This window comes from Heterodontus francisci, chromosome 15 (assembly GCF_036365525.1).
Source record: "Heterodontus francisci isolate sHetFra1 chromosome 15, sHetFra1.hap1, whole genome shotgun sequence".
NCBI lineage: Eukaryota > Metazoa > Chordata > Chondrichthyes > Heterodontiformes > Heterodontidae > Heterodontus > Heterodontus francisci.
In genome coordinates, this window is record NC_090385.1 from 47,061,292 (window position 1) to 47,089,004 (window position 27,713).

General features: G+C 44.5%; 1 protein-coding gene across 1 annotated transcript in view; it reads left to right on the forward strand.

Moving 5' to 3' along the window:
* The first annotated feature begins 661 nt into the window (after positions 1-661).
* The window catches only part of LOC137377412 (disks large homolog 3-like), a 550,827-nt gene continuing 523,775 nt past the window's right edge, over positions 662-27,713 (forward strand). Inside the window, exon 1 of the mRNA XM_068046991.1 lies at positions 662-705. Within this exon, the coding sequence (XP_067903092.1) occupies positions 676-705 (30 nt within the window). The 5' untranslated portion in view covers positions 662-675. The remainder of the gene's footprint in view (positions 706-27,713) is intronic.

The following is a 27,713-nucleotide window of genomic DNA, read 5'->3' on the forward strand; positions in this document are numbered from 1 at the left end:
CTATTTTGAAAACTCTGAATTTAACATTATTAAACTGTGTTCGGCATGTTCAGAATGGGAGTTCCTGTTCGTGCATCAGTAAAATTCAAATAATATGTTTTAATTTTCCAGCTAAAACACTGCCTGCAGGTTGTTTTGGATGTGGAACACTGCATATTCTCTTCAGTCCGGCTGAATAAAACATATTTTGAATTATAACATTTCGCTGCCACTGCAGAGCAGCAAAGAATTATATTCTTAATTGTTGCAAAGTGATGACAAAGGCATTAGCTGTCACTGCCAGTGCACTTTGATGGATGCATTGTGCTGGTGCCGCACTTAAAGAAGACGGGTCACTGGAACTCTGAGTAAATGTAATGAAGGAGAGCAGAGCTCAAGCTGAATTCTCAAATACTGGTATAGTACAATCAGCACCTATATTGGATTGTTGTGTTCCATCATTTTAAAACAGCCTACATGCCGAACATGCTCAGCTTTGGAGAGCAACCTGAAATAACAAAAGCATGTTACTGCACCTGCATTAAGAGGCTTGTTGCTTAAAATGTGTTCTGGTATTTTTCACATATTCTTAGAAACTGTGTGGTAACCAATCGACAACATTTTGAAAGTGACTGTTGAATTTGATGCATTCTGTGACTGGGGACAAAGTTGATCGTAGCTTTCCTGCCTCAGAGAATGGACCTTCTCAGTATTGTGTCAGCAAAGGTATTGTATGCACTCAGATGTCTTTATGGCCCAGATTTTGTTGTTAATGGCAACCGGGTGGCGCTTATCTTTCATTATGCTTACAGCTGCCCACAGACTTTTCCTGGGCTTTTGTGCTGCAATTTATGGTAATTAGAGATACATTTTACCACTATGCCCTCTACAGGGATTTGGGGACCTATGTGAACAGGACAAGCAACAGTGGGTCTCTTCAATCAGTCAAATTGAAGAATCCTTACTGAGACACACAGAGCAGAATTTTGTGGAGCCAGCAGGGGGTCCCAACGCCGGGCTGAAAAGGCAAGGGGAACCCCGCCTCAGCCCTTTGAAGACCTCCCCCAGCTAAACTTAACGGCGCTCGGGCAATTAAATGCCTATCGTCATGGGGACAGATATCCGGCTTCCCAGAGCTGCAGGTTAATCAGAGGGCTGGCAGGTCAGTAGTTTTGGCAGAGCCACCGGGAACAGAGGCCATTGTCGGTACTATAGAAGGCTCAAGACCAGGCCCATCACTAGAGCCCCAGACCCCAGTTAAATGTGGCAGGCTCGCCAGGGCCAGACCAGCAGGCCCCGGTTGGGAGAGGGTGGTGTTTCAGGCCCGGTATGGGGCTTAGTGGAGGGACGGCCTTTGCCACCAGGGGCCGTCCGTGGGCCACAGATTACCCAGGGAGGAGACCACCCTCCGCCCCCCCACCCCTCCCCAAGCCTGCAGGGAGGCTGTCTTGTTTTACTGGGCAACCTCCCCATGTGGTGGAGGCCTCCTCCACTGCTGGTATAATACCAACAGCAGTGGCATGAGACCCTTATGTGGTGAATAATTGGCCACTTAAAGGCTTTAATTGACCTCTGGGCAGAAAGGCCATCTTCTGCCTTTCCCAACGACGGCAATCACAGGGTAATGGGAAGGCAACGTGCACTCTGCCCCCTGCCTTCCATTGTTATTTTATGCCCTCCCACCCCTGTCTCCCATCTCATCTCCTGGAGGCCCTGAGAATTCAGCCTGCAGAGTTTAAAGCAGGGAGCCTAAGTTAGAATATTTAATTCAATGTAAAATCATGTACAGAAAGCGAAATAGACAGGGAAAGAAAGATAGTATTAAGAGAGAGAGAGATAAGAGACAAAATGAAAAAAAGCTAATTGTTTAAAATCTCCAACAATAATTAAAATCTGAAGGAATGAGACATTTGTAAAAGTAAATTTTCAGAGCCAGAGAGGTTGTTTGGCAGTAATTAAGACTTACCACCAATGTTCCCGCTAAGCTCCGCACAAGTGTGGCTACATAGCAGCCTGGAAGGTACCACACAGGCCTTTTTCCATATTAAATACCACGTGTGCACAAAAAAAATTAAAGTTACCGTGCATTGAAAAAGCTGGCTGCACATAACAACAAAGTTTTACAGGGAACATTGCTTATCACACTGTTAAAAATTCACTTACACTTGAATGGACAAGCGCTAACTTTTTGTGGTTTGTTTAGTGGGTATCTATTGGGTAAGTACTGCAACTTCAAGCCCTTCATGTGTTTTAATGTTGAATCTCTCAGCAAGTTACTGGTGTAGCGAAGGTTATGGAGGAGCAGGGCAAATCGGACAAAGACATCTGATATCCATGTTAAAATGCGCTTATCTGGATGTTGGAATTTGCTAATGGCCTCACTGTTATTCCTACTGCAAAATCCAGGTCATTATAACAAAGTGGCAGGTCCTATGGGATGAAATACCTAAAACAGCTTCATTTTTAAAAAGCCTACTTGTTGCAAATAGATTAAACTGTGCAGACATTGGGAAATCCAACTCAAAATGAATTAAAATTAACTTCACTCACAAAGTTCTGTTAATCAGATTGTTAAAGTAATTGAATTTATTTCCGATTTACCTTTATATTAAGTGACTCTGCTTTATTGGCATAAAAGCAAATTGTTGTGACCCAGAAATTATTTCAAACAGGATAGTTATGAGGTAGAAACAAATATTAATCCTTTCTGTAATAGTACTGTATACAATGATCTGTGGTTTGCTGTAGTGATGTGTAGTGTGTACTCTGAAGTACCAGTTTGGTACAATGGTGCTTGTACTATGTAATGTGGCTTGGTGTAGTGTGTGCTATAAGATGTGCTTTGGAGTAGTGGTGTTCATGACCTAAACAGTAGTAGAATTTGTTCCGCAATCAGCATTCGGTGTCGTTGTGTGTCTGTTATAAGCGGGAATCCATGTGAAATGGGGCGTGGCGGGTAGGAACACGTGCAGAGTAGAATTATCAACTTGGGCAGTGCTGTAAAACATACAATATCAAGTTGGCTGCCCATCAGAGACCTTGCCTGATTTTCTTTTCCATTAACTATGGTGGCAGATTTTATATTGCCTGTTTTACGCCCCGTCTATGTTGCAGTTTCCAGCAGCATTCATTACAGAAAAGTAATGTGAACAGCACAACAGGCAGAGGAAACATTTCAGAAAAATCCAATAAATGTGTTTTCCTCTTGTTGCCTTTATTATTTTTTATTCTCCTTCTTTACTTCCGTCCTGTTGTAATTTTTTTGTTGTATTTCTCTTAACTTTGTTAGGTGCAGCTCTTGATTATTTTAACTTGTTATTGTTACTTTACTGTACGTCTAAGTTAATGGCAGTGTTCACACCTGCTTTTTCTAGCCCCACAAATATGACACCAAAGAAAATTTGGAACCTTTTTTTTAAATGCTCATCTGGGCCAAATGGGTAGTAATAACTCTGCCCATCTGTTCCTCAAAATTGCAGGCAGAGCCCTGTGCATGTGATAGGGTTTTCCCATTTACAAATTAAATGGGCTAACCACTGCAAACAGGCAGGTGCTCCGCTGCCTGTCGGAAGCCAGAGTAAATGTGGCAGTCAGTGATCCAAAGCCAGTGTAGGGCCACAGCCTCCCAGTTTATGCCAGCTGGGCTGACTTAAAATCAGGCCCAACAAACGTTAGTATGAACAAGGAAAATACTAATTTTGTAAAATAAGATGGCATACTTTAAGTGACCTTTTATGTCTATTCATTTACACTGACACCTTTCTGGGAACATTATAGAACTGATAATTCATTGCACAGAAACACAGTTTGTCTCTTGTTTTTGGGGTTATCATGTTCACTTCTTTTTTGTGTCTGACCAACCAGGGTGCCTGAAGGTAAAGGTACGAGGCTAGAAGTTATTGTTGCAGATATTAGTGGATGAATGGTTAACATATTTGTTTTAAATTGGTTAATGCCTTTGTTAAAATAACAGACAGAAGAATGTTAAACATAAAGTGTAGATGTACAAAGGAACCTGGGTGTTCTTTTCAATAAGTCACTGAAAACTAACATGCCGGTGCAACAAGCAATTAAGAAGGCTAATGGTGTGTTAGCCTTTATCGCAAGAGGATTTGAATACAGGAGTAGTGAAGGCTTGCTTCAATTGTATAGAACCTTGGTTAAACCACATCTGGAGTACTGTGTGCAGTTTTGGTCCCCTTACCTTAGGAAGGATATTATTGCCATAGAGGGAGTGCAGCAAAGGTTCACCAGACTTGTTCCCAGGATGGCGGGACTGTCCTGTGAAGAGAGATTGGGGAAACTGGGCTTGTATTCTCCAGAGTTTTGAAGAATGAGAGGTGATCTCATTGAAACCTACAAAATACTTAAAGGGATAGACAGGGTAGATGCAGGTGAGATGTTTCCCCTGGTTGGACACAATTTCAAAATAAGAGGGAAGCCACTTAGGACAGAGATTAGGAGAAATTTCTTTACTGAGAGGGTTGTGAATCTTTGGAATTCTGTATCCCAGAGGGCTGTGAAAGCTCAGTCATTGAGTATGTTTAAAGCAGAGATTGACAGATTTCTAAATACAAATGACATAAGGAGATATGAGGATAGTGTGGGGAAAAGGCATTGAAGTGGAAGATCAACCATGATCATATTGAATGGCGGGGCAGGCTCGACGGGCTGAATGGCCTACTCCTGCTCCTATGTTCCTATTTGTTCACTAATTTCCCGTCGCAGGTGTGCTGGTCAACATTCTTCCCTCAATCATACGGTGTAAGAAAAAAGGTGACAGCATAGCTAAAAAGAGATTGAAGGACAGGAGAATGGTTAATGGGTGGAGGAAGGTTGGAAGGAATGCACCTCAGGAGTCAGTACTGGTTGCATTTTTGTTCTTGCTATACATAGATGACATGGAGCAGGGGTTTTGGCAAACAGTAAAAGGTTTTATAGGACATAGCTAGACATACACCTAGACAGGTTAGTGAAATGGACAGAGAGTTGGAAGATGCAATTTTATATGGATAAATATGAGGTTATACATTTGGGAGGTCAGAAAGACAAGAATGGGAGTATTTTTTTTATTCGTTCGTGGATGTGGGCATCGTTGGCTAGGCCAACAGTTATTGCCCATCCCTAATTGTCCTTCTCAAAGGACGATTCGGGATGGGCAATAAATGCTGGCTTCTTGAACCGCTGCAGTCCTTGGGGTGTAGGCACACCCACAATGCAGTTAGGAAGGGAAATTAAATGGAAAGAGGCTGAAGGGTGTGGATAAAATCAGAGAGACCTAGGAATTCAAATACATAATCCACTGACAATGTGAGTGTAAATATCTGAAGCCATAAAAAGTCAAACAACATTTTGAGTTAAACAAACATTGGCATAGAATACAAGAGTAAAGAACTATTGATAAATTTGTAAAAACAATTGACTAGCCCACAGTTGGAATAAATTGTGTATAGTTTTGGGCACCCCATTACAGAGTAGATAGTACAGCCTTGGAGAGCAATTAACATAGACTTACCAGGTTAATATCAGGCATAGGAAGCGAATTATGATACGAGATTAGAGGTATTGGGACTATTTCCACTGGAGCTGAGAAGCTTAGGAAGGGATTTAATCAAGGTTTTTAAAATTTTGAGGGGTTTTGATAGTGAGTAGGAAGAGGCCATTTCCTCTGAATGAAAAGTAATTGATGAGGGATGATCAATTTACAAATGTCAGTGAGGGAAGAGAGGTTAAGAAAAAAAATTTTTATTCAGAATTTTGTTGGAGCATCGAATGCTTTGCCACAGGGAGTGGCTAAGGCAAAGACAATCACATCTTTTAAAGAAAAAACTGGATACATAATTGAATCAGAGAAAGACTAAGGCACGAGGAAAGTACAGAGCAATGGGATTAGCTGCAGATTGGTTTAGCAAAGAAGTAGCACAGACTTGATCGGACAAATAACCCCCGACTGTGCTGAAAACGTTTCTAGTTCTGCGGATTCAGATGATGATGTAAAGGACAAGAATAAAGCTTAAGTGGTTCATAGCTGACATCACGAGCTGTGCACTTCTAAACCTTCATAGGCTCCCCCAAAAGCAATGCTCATGGCTATCTAGTTACCCTCCAAATTGCTTTGTCTGTGCAGCAGCTGATGATTTGCCATCTGAATATTTTTTTTATTATTATGTTTCCCAAGGGCTCTGTTCTCTCTCCCACTCAGTTCCTTCTTCATATCAGTAAGTAACTTTATAACACTCAATTCCATCCACTCTTACTGGCAACTCTATAATACCTCATCAGCTTCATTCTTTCAGCTTTCATACCATAAGTGCTCACAATCTGTTACCTTCTTGTGCTCTCACACTGCAATGACTGAATCACTGCAACTAGCAGTTTTATGGCATCTTTGGCATAGAAAAACGTTCTGGCATTACTGATGATAAAAATGCAAAGCAATGGACACCAAGCCATGGTGGGAGAATTAGATGTGACCAAAAGCTTGGCTGAAAAGATGCATTTTTAAATCCCTTAAAAATGGACAGAGAAATGACAAAGTGGAGGGGCTTAGGGAGAGAGTTGGGGCATCTGAAGACTCTGCCATCAAAGCCAGGGCCAAGGGAGGGAAGAGCATACACTCGAGTTGGAGAACCAAAGGGTTAGATATTACATAGTTAGGGTAGTGAGAGACTGCGGAGGGAATTGAAGATGAGTATGTGAGCCCCAGTTTTAACTTTCAGATATGGTGGAATAGTGGTTATGTTACTGAACTGGCAATCCAGAGACTTGGACTAATGATTCAGAGCCATGAATTCAAATTCCACCATGGCAGCTACGGAATTTAAATTAAGTTAATCAACTAAAAAAACTGGAATTAAAAAGCTATTATAAGTAATAGTGACTGTGAAATTACCAATTGCTGTTAATAACCCATCTGGTTCACTAATGTCCTTTAGGGAAGGAAATTTGCTATCCTTACCCAGTCTGGCCTATATGTGACTCCAGACCCACAACAATATGGTTGACGCTGAACTGCCCTCTGAAATGCAAGCCACTCACATGCATTCAAGAAGGCTTCTCCAGGACATTTAGGGTTGGGCAACAAGTTCAGGCCTCGTCAGTGACACCCACATCCCGTGAATGAATAAAAAATACATTTAATTTGGGTAGACGGCAAGACCGCAGTATGTTGTCAGTGTGACAACCAGGCCATTTTAACTCCCAGTTCTCATAAACATTTGAAGATGGACTACCCTCTCAAACACCTGCAGAATTGGGCAGCCCACCCACATGAACCATTTAATTTCCAGCACGTTTGCCAACTGTACTTGAAGTCGGGATGCATCACTTAAAGCTGAAAAAGATTGTGGGTGCAGCACAGATGAGTGTAAGGATCTCCTCTCACTTCCCTGGAAGTCCTAATAGAGGGAGTGAGGGCCTGAAGAGAAGTTCTCTCCACCCAGCATCCACAGGAGCATTCCCAAGGCTACTTATCAGACAGTACTCAACAGCAGCGATTGGTTAGGGTCAGTCCCAATAGTATCCCCCCCAGGACCTTGGTTCTGAGTATAGAGAGGTTTAATTGCCTCACGAGGAGCACAGTGATTTCATCTCTCCACCTCTCTTGCTAGCACCTCTCTTGCTTATTCTGAACACAATTACCTTTCCTTTCTTCACACCACAAACTATTACCATTCCCTTCTCAAATACGACCACTTACACAATCTCCAACTGCTTTCAACTCCTTCCTCATTATTCATCGCACACATTTCTCTTTATGTTGACCACCTCTGCATTCTCATTCCATCTTGCTTCTTCTACACCTTTCACCACATTCACTATATGCACAAGCCTCACACACCTCCACTCACTTCCTCAGCTAGCACTCTCACCCTGCCCTTCTGCAGGCCAAGACCCTGCATAATGTCAGAGGGGGGAACAGAATGGACAGAGGAGTCCCCAACATGATTGCCCACACACAGACAGAGCATGAAACTCTGGACATCGCTGGCCCCGGCAGAGTCATGAGTAGCAGGGAAGGAGAAACTGGTGGCCTATGCACACAGGGTGCCTGCATATTACATGCACCCCTTCATTCAACTGAGCACAGATGCAGAAAGCTTAACAACTTCAACCTGCATTGTTAAGACTGTCATCTGATCATCTGCAGCCTTTCTCTCTCCCATCCTAACTTTTTCTCCTTTTCTGCAGAAAAAAAGATCTTGGAAGAGGACAATCTTTCTGAGGCACCAGCACAGACATCGGCAAACCCGCATGGGTTAGCTAGTGATCTGGGTGAAATATGTAGTAACAATGGGCAGCAGAAGCTACTGCTGTCAGAGACAGCCTAGAGGAGACCTTGTCCAAGAGTCAGACCCTCACCTAGGTCTACTGAGGAAGACAAAGATGAGGACTTTGAGGGCCCAGCTATCAGAAGAAAACTGAAGACTTCACATAAACAGCTGACTAAAATATTGGAATGCCTACCAAATTTCACCACTATGATTCAGTGTGGAAGAGTCCACTTCTAGCCTCCGTGGCATTATCTTACATGGCAACAGTACCCTGCAGTCTATCCTGGATAGTGTCGTCCAAGAATGCTGCAGCTGGGCCCTTACATTGAGTCTATGCTAACACGCTTTGCATGTTTGATAGAAGCTGAAACAGCTGCCATGCAGATTCTGGGCTCACAATTGAACTGGGGTTTGAAGGGTTGGTTATCTTCTGCAATCTGTTCTTCTACAGATTAGTGGAAGTGAAAAATCCCAGTCCCAAGGGAATGGCAGTGGCACGATGGCAGCAGCACATGCTAGCCTCTCTCAGGATGTCTGCACATTCATTCGCCACACACCCTCCACCCCCTAACAATATCCACCATGGTGTCAAAAGGTCAGCTGGGCCAGACTGCCCTGGCAGCAGCTGAGGTACAGCAGTCTGCAGCCAGGCCCTCATAGGCTTGAGCCTGGAGAAGTCACCGGCCATGAGCAACTCAAGGGTTTTCACAGAAGGAATGACGCTCTTCCACCAGCTCTGCTCAGGCCACGAGAAGAGCACCTCATAGGGTGGTAGAGCATTGAGCTCTCCTTCCCCTAGACTCCTCTTCTCATGGGCAGCTGCTGCTGCTCCATCCAAATGCAGGCCACTCTGCCATCTAATGTTGTGCAATACGCAGCAGACCATTATAATGCATGACACTGTATCCAGGGCATTTTGCAGGGAGCCCTTCAAGCAACCCAGACACCAAATCCTCTGCTTGAACAGTCCTATTGTGTGGCCAATATGGACTCTGGTTGTGTCCTGGTTTCAATTGTATCCATGCTGCTCAGGCCTGGTGGATTTATGCAGTGGTATCATTAGCCAGATCTGCAGATGGTTATCCCATAGCTTATGTCATGGCAGTTCCCTGGGTACCTTGCACATAGCTGCATAATGTTGTTCCTATGATCGGCCTGTGATCAGCCACTAGCTGTACATTGATAGAATGGTATCCTTTTCCATGGGTGAATGTTGCTGCTCTGATGAACATGTGTGTGCAGTCAATCATGCCCTGGACATGAGGGAGCCAACCACTACTGCAAATCCATGAGCTCAGTCCTATTAAATGCTGTGGTCAAAAGGGAGAGGTGAAGAGTACTTGGATCTGGTGTCGTTGGCCTGCTTAATGCAGCTTTGAACTGCAGCCTGGGAGATATGGCTCATGCACCCTGTAGCACACTGAAAGGATCCAGTGACATAAAAATTCAGTTCTGTAGGAATGGTTGATTTCCTGGGTAGGTTCAGTGATTTTGTTTTCTGGTTTTTACAATATGTTTTATTAGTAGGTGTATATAACGGGCTGGTGAAGAGCCAACATGGCCAATCAAAGAATTTGGACAAATGTTTTCAAGGATATGATTAATTATTTTGTGAATAAGTAGTTTTTTGACACCACATATGTGAGTGCCACCCCTTACCCCTCCACACTTTATTTGTCCTTTTATAAATTTTAATCCATGAACCACAACACAGGAGAGCATGGAAAAACTATTCCAAGTCACCCAAGACTTCTTTTTTGGGCCTCCTTATCTCGAGAGACAATGGATACGCGCCTGGAGGTGGTCAGTGGTTTGTGAAGCAGCGCCTGGAGTGGCTATAAAGGCCAATTCTGGAGTGACAGGCTCTTCCACAGGTGCTGCAGAGAAATTTGTTTGTTGGGGCTGTTGCACAGTTGGCTCTCCCCTTGCGCCTCTGTCTTTTTTCCCGCCAACTACTAAGTCTCTTCGACTCGCCACAATTTAGCCCTGTCTTTATGGCTGCCCGCCAGCTCTGGCGAATGCTGGCAACTGACTCCCACGACTTGTGATCAATGTCACACGATTTCATGTCGCGTTTGCAGACGTCTTTATAACGGAGACATGGACGGCCGGTGGGTCTGATACCAGTGGCGAGCTCGCTGTACAATGTGTCTTTGGGGATCCTGCCATCTTCCATGCGGCTCACATGGCCAAGCCATCTCAAGCGCCGCTGACTCAGTAGTGTGTATAAGCTGGGGGTGTTGGCCGCTTCAAGGACTTCTGTGTTGGAGATATAGTCCTGCCACCTGATGCCAAGTATTCTCCGAAGGCAGCGAAGATGGAATGAATTGAGACGTCGCTCTTGGCTGGCATACGTTGTCCAGGCCTCGCTGCCGTAGAGCAAGGTACTGAGGACACAGGCCTGATACACTCGGACTTTTGTGTTCCGTGTCAGTGCGCCATTTTCCCACACTCTCTTGGCCAGTCTGGACATAGCAGTGGAAGCCTTACCCATGCGCTTGTTGATTTCTGCATCTAGAGACAGGTTACTGGTGATAGTTGAGCCTAGGTAGGTGAACTCTTGAACCACTTCCAGAGCGTGGTCGCCAATATTGATGGATGGAGCATTTCTGACATCCTGCCCCATGATGTTCGTTTTCTTGAGGCTGATGGTTAGGCCAAATTCATTGCAGGCAGACGCAAACCTGTCGATGAGACTCTGCAGGCATTCTTCAGTGTGAGATGTTAAAGCAGCATCGTCAGCAAAGAGGAGTTCTCTGATGAGGACTTTCCGTACTTTGGACTTCGCTCTTAGACGGGCAAGGTTGAACAACCTGCCCCCTGATCTTGTGTGGAGGAAAATTCCTTCTTCAGAGGATTTGAACGCATGTGAAAGCAGCAGGGAGAAGAAAATCCCAAAAAGTGTGGGTGCGAGAACACAGCCCTGTTTCACACCACTCAGGATAGGAAAGGGCTCTGATGAGGAGCCACCATGTTGAATTGTGCCTTTCATATTGTCATGGAATGAGGTGATGATACTTAGTAGCTTTGGTGGACATCCGATCTTTTCTAGTAGTCTGAAGAGACCACGTCTGCTGACGAGGTCAAAGGCTTTGGTGAGATCAATGAAAGCAATGTAGAGGGGCATCTGTTGTTCACGGCATTTCTCCTGTATCTGACGAAGGGAGAACAGCATGTCAATAGTCGATCTCTCTGCACGAAAGCCACACTGTGCCTCAGGGTAGACGCGCTCGGCCAGCTTCTGGAGCCTGTTCAGAGCGACTCGAGCAAAGACTTTCCCCACTATGCTGAGCAGGGAGATTCCACGGTAGTTGTTGCAGTCACTGCGGTCACCTTTGTTTTTATAGAGGGTGATGATATTGGCATCGCGCATGTCCTGGGGTACTGCTCCCTCGTCCCAGCACAGGCATAGCAGTTCATGTAGTGCTGAGAGTATAGCAGGCTTGGCACTCTTGATTATTTCAGGGGTAATGCTGTCCTTCCCAGGGGCTTTACCGCTGGCTAGGGAATCAATGGCATCACTGAGTTCCGATTTGGTTGGCTGTATGTCCAGCTCATCCATGACTGGTAGAGGCTGGGCTGCATTGAGGGCAGTCTCAGTGACAGCATTCTCCCTGGAGTACAGTTCTAGGTAGTGCTCAACCCAGCGGTCCATCTGTTTGCGTTGGTCAGTGATTATGTCCCCCGATTTAGATTTGAGGGGGGTGATCTTCTTGATGGTTGGCCCAAGAGCTCTCTTCATGCCATCATACATTCCTCTGATGTTTCCGGTGTCTGAGGCCAGCTGAATATGACTGCATAGGTGTTGCCAGTAGTCGTTTGCGCAACGCCTAGCTGTTCTTTGTGCAGTACTTCTGGCTGCTTTAAGTGCTGCGGATGTTAAATCGCTGGGGGCTTTCTTGTAGTTCAAAAGTGCAATGCGCTTAGCGGCTATGACAGGTTCCAGCTCTTCATTATGAGATTGAAACCAGTCTGCATTTCTCTTCGCACTTTTGCCGTAGGTGGTCAAAGCTGACTCATAGATGGTGTCTCTGATGTGGGCCCACTTGGTCTCAGCATCCCCTGTGGGAGTGTTTTGAAGGGCTGTTACAAGTGAATTTAGAAATTTTTGTAACAGCTGTGGGTGAGAAATTCTGCTCGTGTTGATGCGCGGGTGGCCCTTCTGCTTGGAATGATGCAACTTCTTTGGTCTGAGTCTAACCTTGCTGCACACCAGGGAGTGGTCGGTGTCGCAGTCCGCACTGTGGAAGCTGCGTGTGATTTGAACACTGTTTAAGGCGGCTCGCCTTGTGACAATGAGGTCTAGCTGGTGCCAACGACGTGATCTTGGGTGCCTCCATGAAACCTGGTGACAGGGTTTAGTGTGAAAGAACGAGTTGGTGATGCAGAGGTTATGATAGGTACACAACTCAAGCAGTCTCTGCCCATTCTCATTCATCCTTCCAACGCCATAGCGCCCAAGGCAGGAGGGCCATGAGTCATGGTCGGCCCCAACCCTGGCATTAAAGTCCCCCAGCAGGAATAGGTGTTCGGTGTTGGGGATGCTGCTAATGATGTTATGGAGTTGTTCATAGAACTGGTCTTTAGCTTCAGGTGCGGAACAGAGTGTTGGAGCATAGATGCTGAGTAGGTGTACTGGACCAGAGGTGGTGAGCAGTCGGATGGACAGTATGCGTTCCGAGCCATTTGAGGGAGGCTCTATCATGCTGAGCAAGGAGTTTCTGATGGCAAAGCCCACTCCATGCTGTCTTGGTTCTTCAGGATCCCTGCCCTGCCAGAAGAAGGTGTAGTCTTGCTCTGCTAGAGAGCCACTCGCGGGGAGGCGAGTCTCCTGAAGTGCTGCAATGTCCACATTGAGTCTACTGAGCTCGTTGTTAATGATGGCGGTCTTCCGAGAATCGTTGATTTGTGTAAGGTCTTCCGACAGGCCAGGACACATAGTTCTGACGTTCCAGCTTGCAAAGCGAAGGGCTGGTACCTTCTTTCCTTTTTTCATGTTGTTTGGTGCGGTGTATCAGTCCACCTTTCGGGCAATGACCCTGAGCTCCAAGCACCCATTGAAGCAGGCAGACTGTGGCGGGACAGAACCTTATTGACCGGGGGCTGCCCGGTTTGAGGCGGGCGGTAGCTGTCCAGTGAGGTGCAATGACCTCTCCCACCGACAAAGGCAACCCGTGGCGCCCAGTTTCTACGCCAATTTATCTGGACTTATAACCCGTAACTGCTGCCTTCCGTGTTGTTTCAGTCGCTGTGAGGCAACTATGGAGTGACCTCTCCATGGCGCATGCCTGGGCAAATTTATGGAGGTTGAGAGTTGCCCAGTCGTCAAAACCCCCCTCTCGGCCTTTCTGGTGGGGTCCAAAGGAGTGCAGGACACGACGTTTGGCACCAGTATGGCTGCAGGAACTGCCGGAAACATGCCAAAGGTGACACATGACCGCCTACGGGGTTCCGCTCCGGATTTTCTGTTAGGGTTTACTCCCTTAGCCTTAGTCTCTCCCGAGACGCCCACAAGGCAGTGGGGTTGTTGGGGCCCCTACACAGGTGTAGGATGGTGCCGGTGGGAGGAGGGGTTGCAAGGGGGAGGGGTAGAGGGAGGGGGTGGGGGGGGGGTGCAGGGGAAGGGGGTGCGGGGTGAAGATGGTGCGAGGGGGGGGCGGGCTGGGACGGGGTTGTGAGGGGGTGAGCTGAGAGGGTGGAGCAGGGAAGGGGACGGGGGTGGGGGGGGGTGGAAGGGGGGTAAAGGGGGGGGGAGGGGGGTGGAATCTGGTGCAGGTAATAAGCCATTTCCTCAGTGCCCACCATCGACGTCCGGAAAGCTCATCCACGTCCTTTGGGAGGTGAAGCATCTTTTGGCAGACTTAGAGGTGATTACATTCGCTATGGGGTTTTTTTTTTGCAGTGGTTTAAATAAAGGCATGCAGCATTGCCGACAGTGCGTTGCAGATGCTCTCCGAGCCATCTCCCGCGGGCGCTTTGAAGTTGCGGCCGGAGGGGCCGTTCGTGGATTTTTTGGGTGATCGGGGCACCTTTTCTCAAGACTTCCCTAGGGTCCCGCAGCTCCTTCTTCACCTCAATGGACTTACCGCATGCCGTGGCTGCAGACACTCTGGACTGTGAAGACAGCAGGATCGGAGATTAAAGTATCTAAGATTAAAGATTAAAGACGACACAGTGACAACTGTTAAATAAAATCTTAGGAAAGGGAATTTTGTAAGGCTCATTTCAAAGCTAATGAGCTATGCAATAACAAACTGTTTTTAATAAAAGGGTGATGGGAGAAACCTTGTTAAATGTTCAGTTAGTTTATTTATTCCAAAGAATTTGGATTGATTCCTGCTTTCTCTTGCATACGAATTACCGTTTCCTGAAGGGTGGTTTTTACTCGGTAAAGGACAGCATTAACTTTCACTGTGGTTAAATCTGTTATCAGTCAGGAGAAAAGAAAAAAGCAATGACTAATCTTTACTGCAGCTTGAGCTCACTATTATATTCTTTTAAACCGGCCACATCTGTTTCCTTGGCTATTCATAACTTGCTCAGTCAGTTCAGTTATAAAGATTATAAAACTATCCTGCAGGAGTTGGGAGTGCTGAAGTTACTGTGATCTCTTTGAAATTAAGGAAGCACCAAGATAACATGCCTGGTGATGAAAGTTCAGAACCAAGTATTTCTTCCATGCCTAACTTAGTAAACCTATACCTGAATCAGATGCGTTCACATTATGTCAGGGCACCGATTGACCCGTGAACTTGTTGCTAAACAGACCATGCCTTCCGAGATGTGAAATAATAGCAAGCAGAGAAAGAGCAGGTATCTGGTCCCTCTGCTTTAGTAACACTAGGCCCCTGCCCATAAACCTCATTGTTGCATCTCTTCCTCACAAGCTCCAGACCAGAGACAACCATCTGTGGATGGGTGGGAGCGTACTCAGTTTGTGAGACAGGGGGTGCACAAAGCATGAGTAACCAGAGGAGCTGGGCTGGAGGAGGCAGTTGTTGCTGGCTGGAGTGACATGAGCCCTCATTCTTAGGAATCCGACATTTGAAAGGTTCAGCATTTGTCTGCTTACAGAACATCAAAATATGTATAGACACTGAGACTATATTCCAGAATGTGCTGCAAATGGTGGGTCAGTTGCCTACCCTCATCTGCAGCACCATGATGGATATGTGTACTATCATGCAGTCAACCATGGAGCATTTGGTAGCTAGTTCCAGCGTGATCTGTGGCATAGGCCCCCCAAAAGAAGCTCTGAAGACAGCTTCTAGCTTCTAGCATGGCACCCGAACTTACTGCCATGGATGCCTTATGGCCCAGAGTGGAGGCCTATCTCTTGAAGCTTCAGTGCTTTGATTTGGTACCATTCAGTCTGTTTTCCTACTAGATAGTGGCCAACCAGAGCAGGAGCCCTGTACTATTAGCCTAGCAGGGCTGTGCATGCATGAGGATGCTGTCAGGCCATAGCTATGTGTCTGTCCTCTCACCAACCCTCTTATATCTCTGCAGCTTTTTGAAAAAGCATCTGGGCTAGGCTCTCCTTTGTCATGCAGGCCCCCACCTGCCAAGAATGAGGCATTTTAATTTCACCACATGAACATTGATTTTAAACTGTTAACTGGAGTAAAGAAATAACGCGTTTAAAAAAAATCCATCAGACCCTTGACTGGAAAGATATTTGCATATTTACAGACAGTGCTTAAAATGGGCAAAAGACCATTCCCTAGCACATTCAATCCACAATGGACTTTTGATTACCAGATGTTGAAGGTGGTGGAGCTAGCATTCCAGGTTGACTGCTAAGATGGCCAAATACACAAACAGACTTGGTCACACCAGCTAGTCACATGACTAACCTGCTGGGCCACCTGAGTTTTTTTTAATTTGAACTTGCCACAGAGTTTTGAACTGGCAGAAAGCTGTTTGCTCCTGGGTTGAGAAGACTTCTGCCTGCTCCCATCTCGTTCTCATGGAACTCCAAAACCCACTGAAGACACATGAACCCCAAGAGAGAAAAGTCTCCTACATTGAACAGGGTTTCAGAGGAATACTGGGCCCCAACGAAAAGCAAGACTACCTACAATCAAGGACTCTACAGCGAGCTCGAAGCACAGTAACAAACCCCCTTCAGAGATTGCCTCAAACGTTTTCACTTTATTTTTCTTCTGCTCTTTTCTGTCCCTATTTGCATGTGTGTATCACGTGTGCATGCTAGCATGGGTGCGTCGTGTATCCATAGGCATTAACCGAATTAGAGTTTAAGTTTCATAAAATTTCACTTTTCTTCTTTAAACCTGAGAAAACCTGGTGTGCTGGTTTCTTTGCCTTATAATTGGAAAGCAGTGACCAAGGATTCACCAAGGGGGAGCTAAAAACACAGTGTGTTTAAAATTAAACCCTGTTACAGTGAGACCAGGTGAAGGCTGAAAGGGAACCCTAGACCTCTTTCTCACCTGGTTGTAAAGGCCAGCTCGGGTCTGCAAATGAAACCCGACCCGAGCCCGACAGAACCACATCCAACCCGAGCCCGACCCAGCCCGAGTCCTTTCATTTTTTCCCGCACCCAACCCGACCCGACCGTCAGTTAGCTTACCTTCCGTTTTTCACTTTGTTGCTTATCTGCACAAGCTTAAAAAAACTGCAACTAAACATCCTTTTAAGTCCAAAAAGTACATTAGCATTGGAGCCACGTACCGGAGGTGGTGATGGAGTGTGTCCAACCCGGCCCGACCCGACCCAAGCCCGAATGCCGGACCCTGAAGAGTGACCCGACTCGACCGAAACCCGACACACGTTGTCGGGTTTGCGTCGGGTAGCCATGCTGTACCTGGTACAACAGACACAGCCTGCAGCAGATCCTTTTGGAGCCTCGGGATACCTAAGAGAACTGCTACTTTAGTCACCAAAGGCTCCTGCTGGAAAGCACCAGCTCCCGACCACACACCTTTTGGTCGCTGAGGGAGCACTGAAGAGAAACAAGAAGTTAGGATTGAAAGAGGGCACAACAGTAGGCACCAAGGAGCAGCATGGTGAAACAAAAGTAGTAAGATTTGACTAGAATAAGTGTGCAATAATTTGGGGCAAGGTGGGGGAATGCTCATGAGAAAGAATAAAAGAATGGAAGTCTTTGTAGTTGTGGAGGAGAGCCACATGTCAGCATATGATGAGCTAATTTAGTTGCAAAAGGGTGACCTCATACTGGAGTGCTCCGCCAAGATTCATCCAAGCACCTGAGCCATGTTTCAGAATCTCTGTAGGCTGCTTAATGGCAATTTTGGTGCCACCATAAACCTCATTGTATTAGTATTCCTCATGGTCCTTGTCGTAAGCCACTGCAGCAGACAATAGACATGGTTTCCAATCAGTGACCAAACACCTGCCGTTGACCTGTGAATAGAGGTGAAATTGTACACAGTCTTAAAACTAAGGAATCATGGCAGATCCCTGGACAGCATGCACTCACATGCTTAATAAGTGGCTTTGCATTGCATGTCAGCTGCCAACTGAGGGAATTATATTCTTTCCTATTGAAAAAGTTGATTGCATTCTCAAAAATGGCATGCATGATGATGTGTAGCCCATTGATTGCACCTAGGGAAATTCAATCAGTCAAACTATAAAACTGGACATAAAAACAAACTATAAAACTGGACAGCCCTCTCATGATGTGCAGGGCCCATCAGCAAGCATATGAACTCGGTTGCTCATACAAACAGTGTAACAGTTATTTGTTTGATGCACTGAAGGGAGAGCTAATTGGCTGTTATTGCAAATGTCTCCTAATGCTGAAAGGAACTAGTCACATTAAAGTTTATTGCCACAGTAACTTTCACTGTTATAGACAGTGCAGTGAATCTGGCAGAGGTGGGCTCCAGCTCCTGGGCAAGCTAGTGACACAGCTCATTTATTACCTTATGAGGGAAGTGCAACCTTTTCAAACATTGCTGAAACATCGAGGCATTGGTGTGTGCCCAATGGTGACTTTGGTGCTTCATGAAGAATTTTTGAATGCTCAAGTTTTGCTGTTCAATGCTCGTTTTTGTTGATTTTTGCAACTTAGCTTCTTCCTGCTTTGTTCCCCGGTCCTCTTCTTTGTCCTTGTAATGGAGGGAAATACCATGGTCTCCTGTGGTGAATGTATTCATATGAAAAATTATGAAGGTACACAGTACCAGCAGTAGTGTTGAACCTATTGGCAAAAGTTAAGTTGCAAAAATCAACAAAAATGAGCATTGAACAGCAAAACCTGAACAGTGAAAAATTCTTCATAAGGTGGTGTTTATCTATATTACTACCTGGCTACTGCAACCAGTAATAATTACTTTACTATACAGGAGTTGGGTCACAGGTTAAGGGAGGGAAATTGAATGTGCCAATGAAATGAGCCATGCTAATCTAAATTGCATGCAGCAAGCAGATTTGTGGTAAACACATTTATTTATGCTCAGGACATTGTTGAGCAGGACATTGCATGCTCAGCAAATATTGTTTTTATATTCTTTTATGGCATGTGAGCATCCTGGCAAGGCCAGCATTTGTTGCCCATTCCTAATTGCCCTTGAAAAGGTGTTGGTGAGCCGCCTTCTTGAACAGCTGCAGTCCATCTGGTGTAGGTACTCCCACAGCGCTGTTAGGAAGGGAGTTCCAGGATTTTGAAGCAATGGCAATACAGACCCAAGTCAGGATGATTGGTGACTTGGAGGGGAACTTGTAGGTAATGGTGTTCCCATGCAGCTGCTGCTCTTGTCTTTCAAGGTGTTAGAGATTTCGGGTTTGGAAGGTGATGTCAAAGGAGCTTAGGCGAGTTTCTGCAGATCATCTAGTATATGGTAAATATTGCTGCAACTGTGTGTGGTGCAGGGAGTAAATGTTTAAGGTGGTGGATGGGGAGCTGAAGAAGTGGGCTGCTTTGTCCTGGATGGTGTTAAGCTTCGTGAGTGTTGTTGTACTAGGTATGACTCCAACCAGTGGAGAGTTTTCCCCCTGATTTCCATTGACTTCAATTTTGCTAGGGCTCCTTGATGCCATACTCGGTCAAATGCTATCAAATGCAATCAGTCTCACCTCACCTCTTGAGTTCAGCTCTTTTGTTCATGTTTGGACCAAGGCTGTTATGAGGTCTGGAGCCAAGTGGCCCTGGCAGAACCCAAACTGAGCATTGGTAAGCAGGTTATTGCTGTGTAAGTGCTGCTTGATAGCACTGTTGATGACATCCTCCATCGCTTTGCTAATGATCGCGAGTAGACTGATGGGGCGGTAATTGGCTGGATTGCAGTAATCCTGCTTTTTGTGTACAGGACATACCTGTGCAATTTTCCACATTGTCAGGTAGATGCCAGTGTTTTAGCTGTACTGGAACAGCTTGGCTAGGGGCTAGTTCTGGAGCACAAATCTTTGGTACAACTGCCAGGATAATTAATGGGAGTGAATGGGCCCACCTGATTGTAACCCAGTCAGTATTTTGAAGAAAATAAAAACAGAAAGTGCTGGAAATGCTCAGCAGGTCAGGCATAATTTGTGGAGAGAGAAACAGAGTCATCAGAAAAATTTGAAGAATGCCATTTGTTTTGACTTTTTTAAAATCAAAGTGCTCTCCATACTAGAGTGGGGTTTGATGGAAACATACGCACTGGTAAATAAGATCGTCCCATGAAGATTATTACTGTTTGTAGAGTAAATTCCCTTTGGAATTGCTCAGCAATTTGTGTGCTGCATAGTACTATGACTGCTCGGGGTAGCAGTGGTATGAAGCACAAGACAACAACAACAACTTATATTTATATAGAGTCTTTAATGTAATAAAACACCCCAAGGCGCTTCACAGGAGCATTATAAAACAAAACATGACACCGAGTCACATAAGGAAATATTAGGTCACATGACCAAAAGCTTGGTAAAAGAAGTCGGTTTTAAGGAGTGTCTTCAAGAAGGAAAGCGAGGTATAGTGTTGGAGAGGTGTAGGGAGGGAATACCAGAGCTTAGGGCCTAGGCGGCTGAAGGCACGGCCAGCAGTGGTGGAACTATTAAAATTAGGGATGCTTACGAGGCCAGAATTAGAGGAGCGCAGATGTCTCGGAGGGTTGTGGGGCTGGAGGAGGTGGCACAGATAGGGAAGGGTAAGTCCATGGAGGGATTTGAAAACAAGGATGAGAATTTTCAAATCAAGACATTGCTTGATCGGGAGCCGGTGTAGGTCAGTGATCACAGGGGTAATAGGGAAATGGGACTTGATGCGAGTTAAGACACGGGCAGCAGAATTTTGGATGACCTCAAGTTTACGGAGGGTAGAATGTGGGAGACCAACCAGAAGTGTGTTGGAATAGTCAAGTCTGGAGGTAACGAAGGCACGAATGAGGATTTCAGCAGCAGATGAGCTGAAACGGGCAAAGTCAGGTGATACAGAGTTGGAAACAGGAATTCTTAGTGATGGTGTAAATGTGTGGTCGGAAGTTCATCTCAGGGTCAGAAGTGACACCAAGGTTGCAAATAGACTGATTTAATCTCAGACTGTTGCCAGGGAGAGAGATAGTGTTGGTGGCTAGGGAACAGAGTTTGGAGTGGGGACCAAAAACAATGATTTCTGTCTTCCCAATATTTAATTGAAAGAAATTTCTGCTCATCCAATACTGAATGTCGGATAAGCAGTCTGATAATTTAGCAACAATGGTGGAGTCAAGAGAGGTGGTGGTGAGGTAGAGCTGGGTGTCATCAGCACACATGTGAAAACTAAAGTACTTTCGGATGATGTCAAATCAAATGAAGTATTGTTGCTGTTTGAGGCATGAGTCAAATCCCATCTGAAGTACTGTGCCGTTCTGGCCACCTAATCCTCGGAAAGATACCACCTTTTCAGAGAACGCAGCTGCAAAATATGAAGATGATTCTTGGAATTTTTAGCTCTGTGGAAAGGTGAAAGAAGTTGGGTTGTATGTCTCTAGAAAGACAAGAGGCTCCAAAGTTAACCCACTGAGGTTCTGAAAGGATTTGAACAAAATATTCGAGAGAAGATTGTTCACTTGGGTGAAGGGTTCAAATACCAAGCGAAGCATGGTTGGTGGATTTCTTGTACCATTCCTATGTTGTATTGTTTTTTCTGTTCCGTCACAAGTGGAAACTCATCACGATGACTAAGAGTCTCTAATTCTACAGATGCAGAGTTAATGTTTGCTCAATATGATCGTAGAATCATTTGGCACAGAAAGACACGGGCAGCAGAGTTTTGGATGACCTCAAGTTTATGGAGGGTAGAATGTGGGAGACCAGCCAGAATTGTATTGGAATAGTCAAGTCTGGAGGTAACAAAGGCACAAACGAAGGTTTCAGCAGCAGATGAGCTGAAACGGGCAAAGTTGGGTGTTGTTAGAGTTGGAAAAAGGCATTCTTAGTGATCGTGCAAATGTGTGGTCAAAAGTGCAACTCAGGGTCAGATGTGACACCAAGGTTGTGAATAGACTGGTTTAATCTCAGACTGTTGCCAGAGAGAGAGGTGGAGTCGGTTGGGAGGGAACAGAGTTTGGAGCGGGAACCAAAATCAATGACTTCTGCCTTCCCAATATTTATTTGAAAGAATTCGGCCCACTGTGCCTAAACCAGTTTTTTTTTTTGAAAGAGCTATCCAATTAGTTGCACTTCCCTGCTCTTTCCCAATAAGTCATGCAAATTTTTACTTTTCAATTATATCTCCAATTCCTTTTTAAAAGTTACTGTTGAATCTGTTTTCCCCATCCTTTCAGGCAATATATTCCGGATCATAACAACTCACTGCATAAAAAAACATACTTTATACCAATGGATTATTTTTGAAGTATAATCACTCTTGTTACGTAGATAGATACGACAGTCATTCTGCACACAAGGCCCGACAGGTGGCAAATAAATGGTGTTAGTGGTTTCGGTCAAGGGAGAAATGTTGTCCTAAACACCGCAAAAGTTCCCTGCAGTTTTTTGAATAACTGTACAGCAGTGGGAGGCAAAAGTAACATCATTTTGGCACTGGTGAACCAACCAGAATGTTGAAAATGAAACAGTACAATGAAACAGCCTGACTGGAGTGTGAAAAGGTGCTGTCTCTGGTGATTCATAAAACATGGAGCAGGCAAAGGGCATTGAGAATATTGTACATCATACAGCTGACCATCATCTAACCTATTCCAAGATTTCCATGGGAAAGCAATTTAACGCACATCAAACTTGGTAAGACTTAAGCAGTACATTTCCTCTGTGTAATCTTGCCATGTACTGATTTACTTACCCCCATAAAGGTTCCATAATTTAGAAAAATGGAAAGAAATAATACATTTATGCCTTTCAAAATCTCAGGACACCCCACAGTATGTCACAGCCAATTTTCTAGTGTAGCCACTGTTGTAGGAAAACATGGAGCCAATTAACACACAGCAAGGTTACACTAATAGAATTGAGATAAATGACCAGATAATATATATTTGTGATGTTGGTTGAAGGATAAATATTGACCTTTAGACCAGGAGAACTCAAGTCCAGCAGAATAACTGGCTCTGCTGCAGCGCTTGTGAATGAAACCTTTCAGAAGATGAACACAGGCAGGGGAGGAAATTGTCTAAGCTGGATAATCTATATGAGTCACTAGTGAATAAGAACAACTGAGTCAACTACTACAGTCTGTGCAGCATTGGTTGGCTACATTGCAGTTTTCCATGGAGCACATGCTTGCTGCTGTGGTATTTGCAGCAAAGCTTTCATAGGCAATTAGGAGCATCTTTTAGGTGTGCTCACTGAATCTGCAGCAGGCATTTAGGAGCACCTTTTAGGTATGCACACTGTATCTGCAGATATTTGGAGCTCTATCCATAAAGAAACATTTTCTGCCAGCTTTGGCTAAAGACTATCTTAAACCATCTCTTCTGTGACTAGAGCAAAGATGGAAATTGATGGATGGTATTTGAGGAATCATGCATATTTATAGGAGTAGGTGGTTTGAGGAAGAATAATTTAAAGATGTGCATTGCAGGTCCAGGAGATGGGTAGCTCTGGCATTCATTAAAAGGAATTTTGTATGAACATTTGGCACATCAATCTTCTTTGCTGCACTGGTAGTTCAGCAGTTAATTTCTTCTTAATCCGTTCCACCTTTGCAATGATTTCAACATTCTGGTTGTTGACCTCTGTGGCTTTTTTTTCCCAATAATGCCAGGAGAATGCAGTAAGAACATGAGAACATAAGAAATAGGAGCAGGAGTAGACCATACGGCCCGTCGAGCCTGCTCTGCCATTCAGTATGATCAAGGCTGATCTTGGGCTTCAACTCCATTTCCCCACCCTCTCCCCATATCCCTTGATTCCCTGAGGGACCAAAAATCTGTCCATCTCAGCCTTAAATATATTCAACAATGGAGCATCCACAAGCCTTTGGGGTAGACAATTCCAAAGATTCACAACCCTTCAAGTGAAGAAATTTCTCCTCATCTCAATCCTGAATGAGCAGTTCCTTATCCTGAAATTCTGCCCCAGTGTTCTAGATTCACCAGCCAGGGGAAACAACATCTCTGTAAATACCCTATCCAGCCTCTTCATAATCTTGAATGTCATTACATGACAACCCTCTCATGCCAGGGACCAGTCTAGTGAACCTTCGCTGTACCACGTCCAAAAAAAGTATATCCTTCCTTAAATATGGAGACCACAATTGCACACCATATTCCAGGTGTAGTCTCACCAAAGCCCCATACAATTGTAGAAAGACTTCTTTATCTTGTACTCTAATCCCCTTGCAATAATGGCCAACATGTCATTTGCATTCCTAATTGCTTGCTGTACAACTACACCCATGCAGAATTTACAACAAGGTAGATGATTTAAAGACACAAATAGAGGTAAATGGGTATGATCTAATTGCCATTATGGAAACGTGGCTACAGGGTGACCAAGACTGGGAACTGAATATTCAAGGATGTTCGACATTTAGGAAGGACAGGCAAAAAGGAAAAGGAGGTGGTATTGTGCTGATATTAAGGGATGGGATCAGTACATTAGTAAGGATCTCAAATCAGAAGAACAAAATGTGGAATCAGTTTGGTGGAGCTAAGAAACAGCAAGGGGCAGCAAACATTGGTAGGAGTTGTTTATAGGCCAAGAAACAGTAGTGGCCGTGTGGGGCATGGTATTAATCAGGAGATTAAAGAAGCATGTAGCATGGGTAATACAGTAATTATGGGTGACTTCAATCTGCATTTAGACTGGGTAAACCTAATGAGCACTAATGCTATGGAGAACAAGTTTCTGGAGTGTGTTAGGGATGGTTTTCTAGAGCAGTATGTTGAGGAACTGACTAGAGAACAGGCAATTTTAGATCTAGTATTATGTAATGAGAAAGGGCTCATTAATAATCTTGTTGCAAAAGAACCTTAGGGATGAGTGACTATAATATGATAGAATTTTACATTATGTTTCAAATTGAGGTAGTTCAATCTGAGACCAGGGTGTTAAATTTGAACAAAGGAAATTATGAAGGAATGAGGGGCAAATTGGCTGAGGTGGATTGGGAAAATACATTAAAAGGTATGACAGTGCATAGACAATGGATAGTCTTCAAAGAATTACTACATAGTAGACAGCAACTATACATTCCTTCAAGGCACAAAACCCCAAAAGTAAAGGCAGTCAACTGTAGCTAACAAAGGAAGTTCAGGATTGTATAAGATTAAAAGAAAAGGCCTACAAAGTTCCTAGAAATAGTAGTAAACCTGAGGATTGGGAGGATTTTAGAATACAGTAAAGGAGGGCCAAGAAACTGATAAAGAAAGGGAGAATAGAATATGAATGTAAACTAGCGAAAAACATAAAAACAGACTGTAAAAGCTTCTACAGGTACGTAAAAAGGAAAAGTATGGCTAAGACAAATGTGGGTCTATTACAGGCAGAGTCAGGAGAATTTATAATGGGGAATAGAGAAATGGCAGAGAAGCTAAATGATTACTTTGTGGTTGTCTTCACTGAGGAAGATGCAAGAAATCTCCCAGAATTAGAGATCCAAGGAACTAGGGAGGATGAGGAATTGTAGGAAATTAGTATTAGTAAGAAGGTTGTATTGGAGAAATTAATGGGGCTGAAGGTTGATACGTCTCCAGGACCTGATATTCCACATCCCAGAGTTTTGAAAGAGGTAGCTACGGAGATAGTGGATGCATTGGTGATCATCTTCCAAAATTCTATAGATTCTGGAGCGGTTCCTGCAGATTGGAAGGTTGCAAATGTCACCCTACTATTTAAGAAGGGAGGGAGAGAGAAAACAAGGAATTACAGACCTGTTAGCCTTGCTAGAATCTATTCTAAAGGATGTGATAAATGGACACTTGGATAATAATGATCTGATTGGGCATAGTCAACATGGATTTATGAATGGGAAATCATGTTTGATGAACCTATTGGTGTTTTTTGAGGATGTTACTAACAGAATTGATAAAGGTGGACGTAGTATCCTTGGATTTTCAGAAGGCCTTTGATAGAAGTCTCCCACAGGAGGTTGGTTCGCAAAATTAAAGCACATGGGATGGGAGGTAATATACTGGCATGGATTAAGGATTGGTTAACAGGCAGACAACAAAGTAGGAATAAATGGGTCATTCTAGCGTTGGCAGACTGTGACTAATGGGTACCACAAGGATCAGTACTTGGGCCTCAGCTGGTCTTAATATTTATAAATGATTTAGATGTAGGGACCAAATGTAACATTTCCAAGTTCGCAGATGACACAAAACTAGGTGGAATGTGTGTTGTGAGGAAGATGCAAAGCAGCTTCAATGGGATTTGGAAAAAATTAATGAGTGGGCAAGAACATGGCAGATGGAATATAATGTGGAAAAATGTGAGGTTATCCACTTTGGTAGGAGGAATAAATGAGCAGAGTATTTCTTAAATGGTAAGAGATTAGAAAGTGTAGATGTACTAAGGGACCCGACTGTCCTCGTCAATAAGTCACTGAGAGCTAGCGTGCAGATGCAGCAAGCAATTAGGAAGGTTAATGGTATGTTAGCCTTTATCACAAGAGGATTTGAGTACAAGAGTAGTGAAGTCTTGCTACAATTGTATAGAACCTTGGTTAGACCACACCTGGAGTACTGTGTGCAGTTTTGGTCCCCTTACCTTAGGAAGGATATTATTGCCATAGAGGGAGTGCAACGAAGGTTCACCAGACTTGTTTCCGGAATGGCGGAACTATGCCACGAAGAGAGATTGGGGAAACTGTGCTTGTATTCTCTAGAGTTTCGAAGAATGAGAGGTGATCTCATTGAAACCTAAAAAATACTTAAAGGGATCGACATGGTTGATGCAGGTAAGATGTTTCCCCTGGTTGGGGAGTCTAGAACCAGGGTACACAATTTCAAAATAAGAGAAGCCATTTAGGACAGAAATGAGGCAACATTTCTTTACTCAGAGGGTTGTGAATCTATGGAATTCTCTACCCCAGAGGGCTGTGGAAGCTCAGTCATTGAGTATGTTTAAAGTAGAGATTGACAGATTTCTAAATATCAGTGACATATGGGGATAGTATGGGAAAAAGGCATTGAAGTGGATGATCAGCCATGATCGTATTGAATGGTGGGGCATGCTCGATGAGCTGAATGGCCTACTCCTGCTCCAAGGTTCAAGTTTCTCTGAACATCAACATTTACAAGTTTCACGGCTTTTAAAAAATATTCTGCTTTTTAAAAATCCTTTCACAGGATATGAGCATCGCTGGCATAGGCCAGCATTTATTGTCCATCCCTAATTGCCTTTGAGAAGGTGCTAGTGAGCCACCTTCTTGAACCTCTGCAGTCCATGTGGTGCAGGTACACCCACCGTGCTGTTGGGATGGGAGTTCCAGGATTTTGACCCAGCGACAGTGAAGGAACGGTGTTATTGTTGTAAGTTAGCATGGTGTGTGGCTTGGACGGGAACTTGCAGGTGGTGATGTTTCCATGCATCTGTTGCCCTTCTCCTTCTAGATGGTAGAGGTCGCAGGTTTGGAAGGTGCTGTCGAAGGAGCCTTGGTGGGTTGCTGCAGTGCATCTTGCAGCCGGTCACACTGCTGTCACTGTAGGTCAGTGGTGGAGGGAGTGAATTTTGAAGGTGGTGGATGGGGTGCTGATCAAACGGGCAGCTTTGACCTGGATGGTGTCGAGCTTCTTGAGTGTTGTTGGAGCTGCACTCATCCAGGCAAGTGGAGAGTATTCCATCACATGCCTGACGTACCTTGTAGATGGTAGACAGGCACTGGGGAGTCAGGAGATGAGTTACTCATCACAGAATTCCAGTCTCTGACCTGCTCTTGTAACCATAGTACTTATATGGCTGGTCCAGTTAAGTTTCTGGTCAATGGTAACCCCCGGGATGTGGATAGTGGGGGTTTCAGCAAAGGTTATGCCATTGAATGTCAAGGGGATCTGGTTGCATTCTCTCTTGTGTGATGCAAATGTACTTGTCACTTAGCAGCCCAAGCCT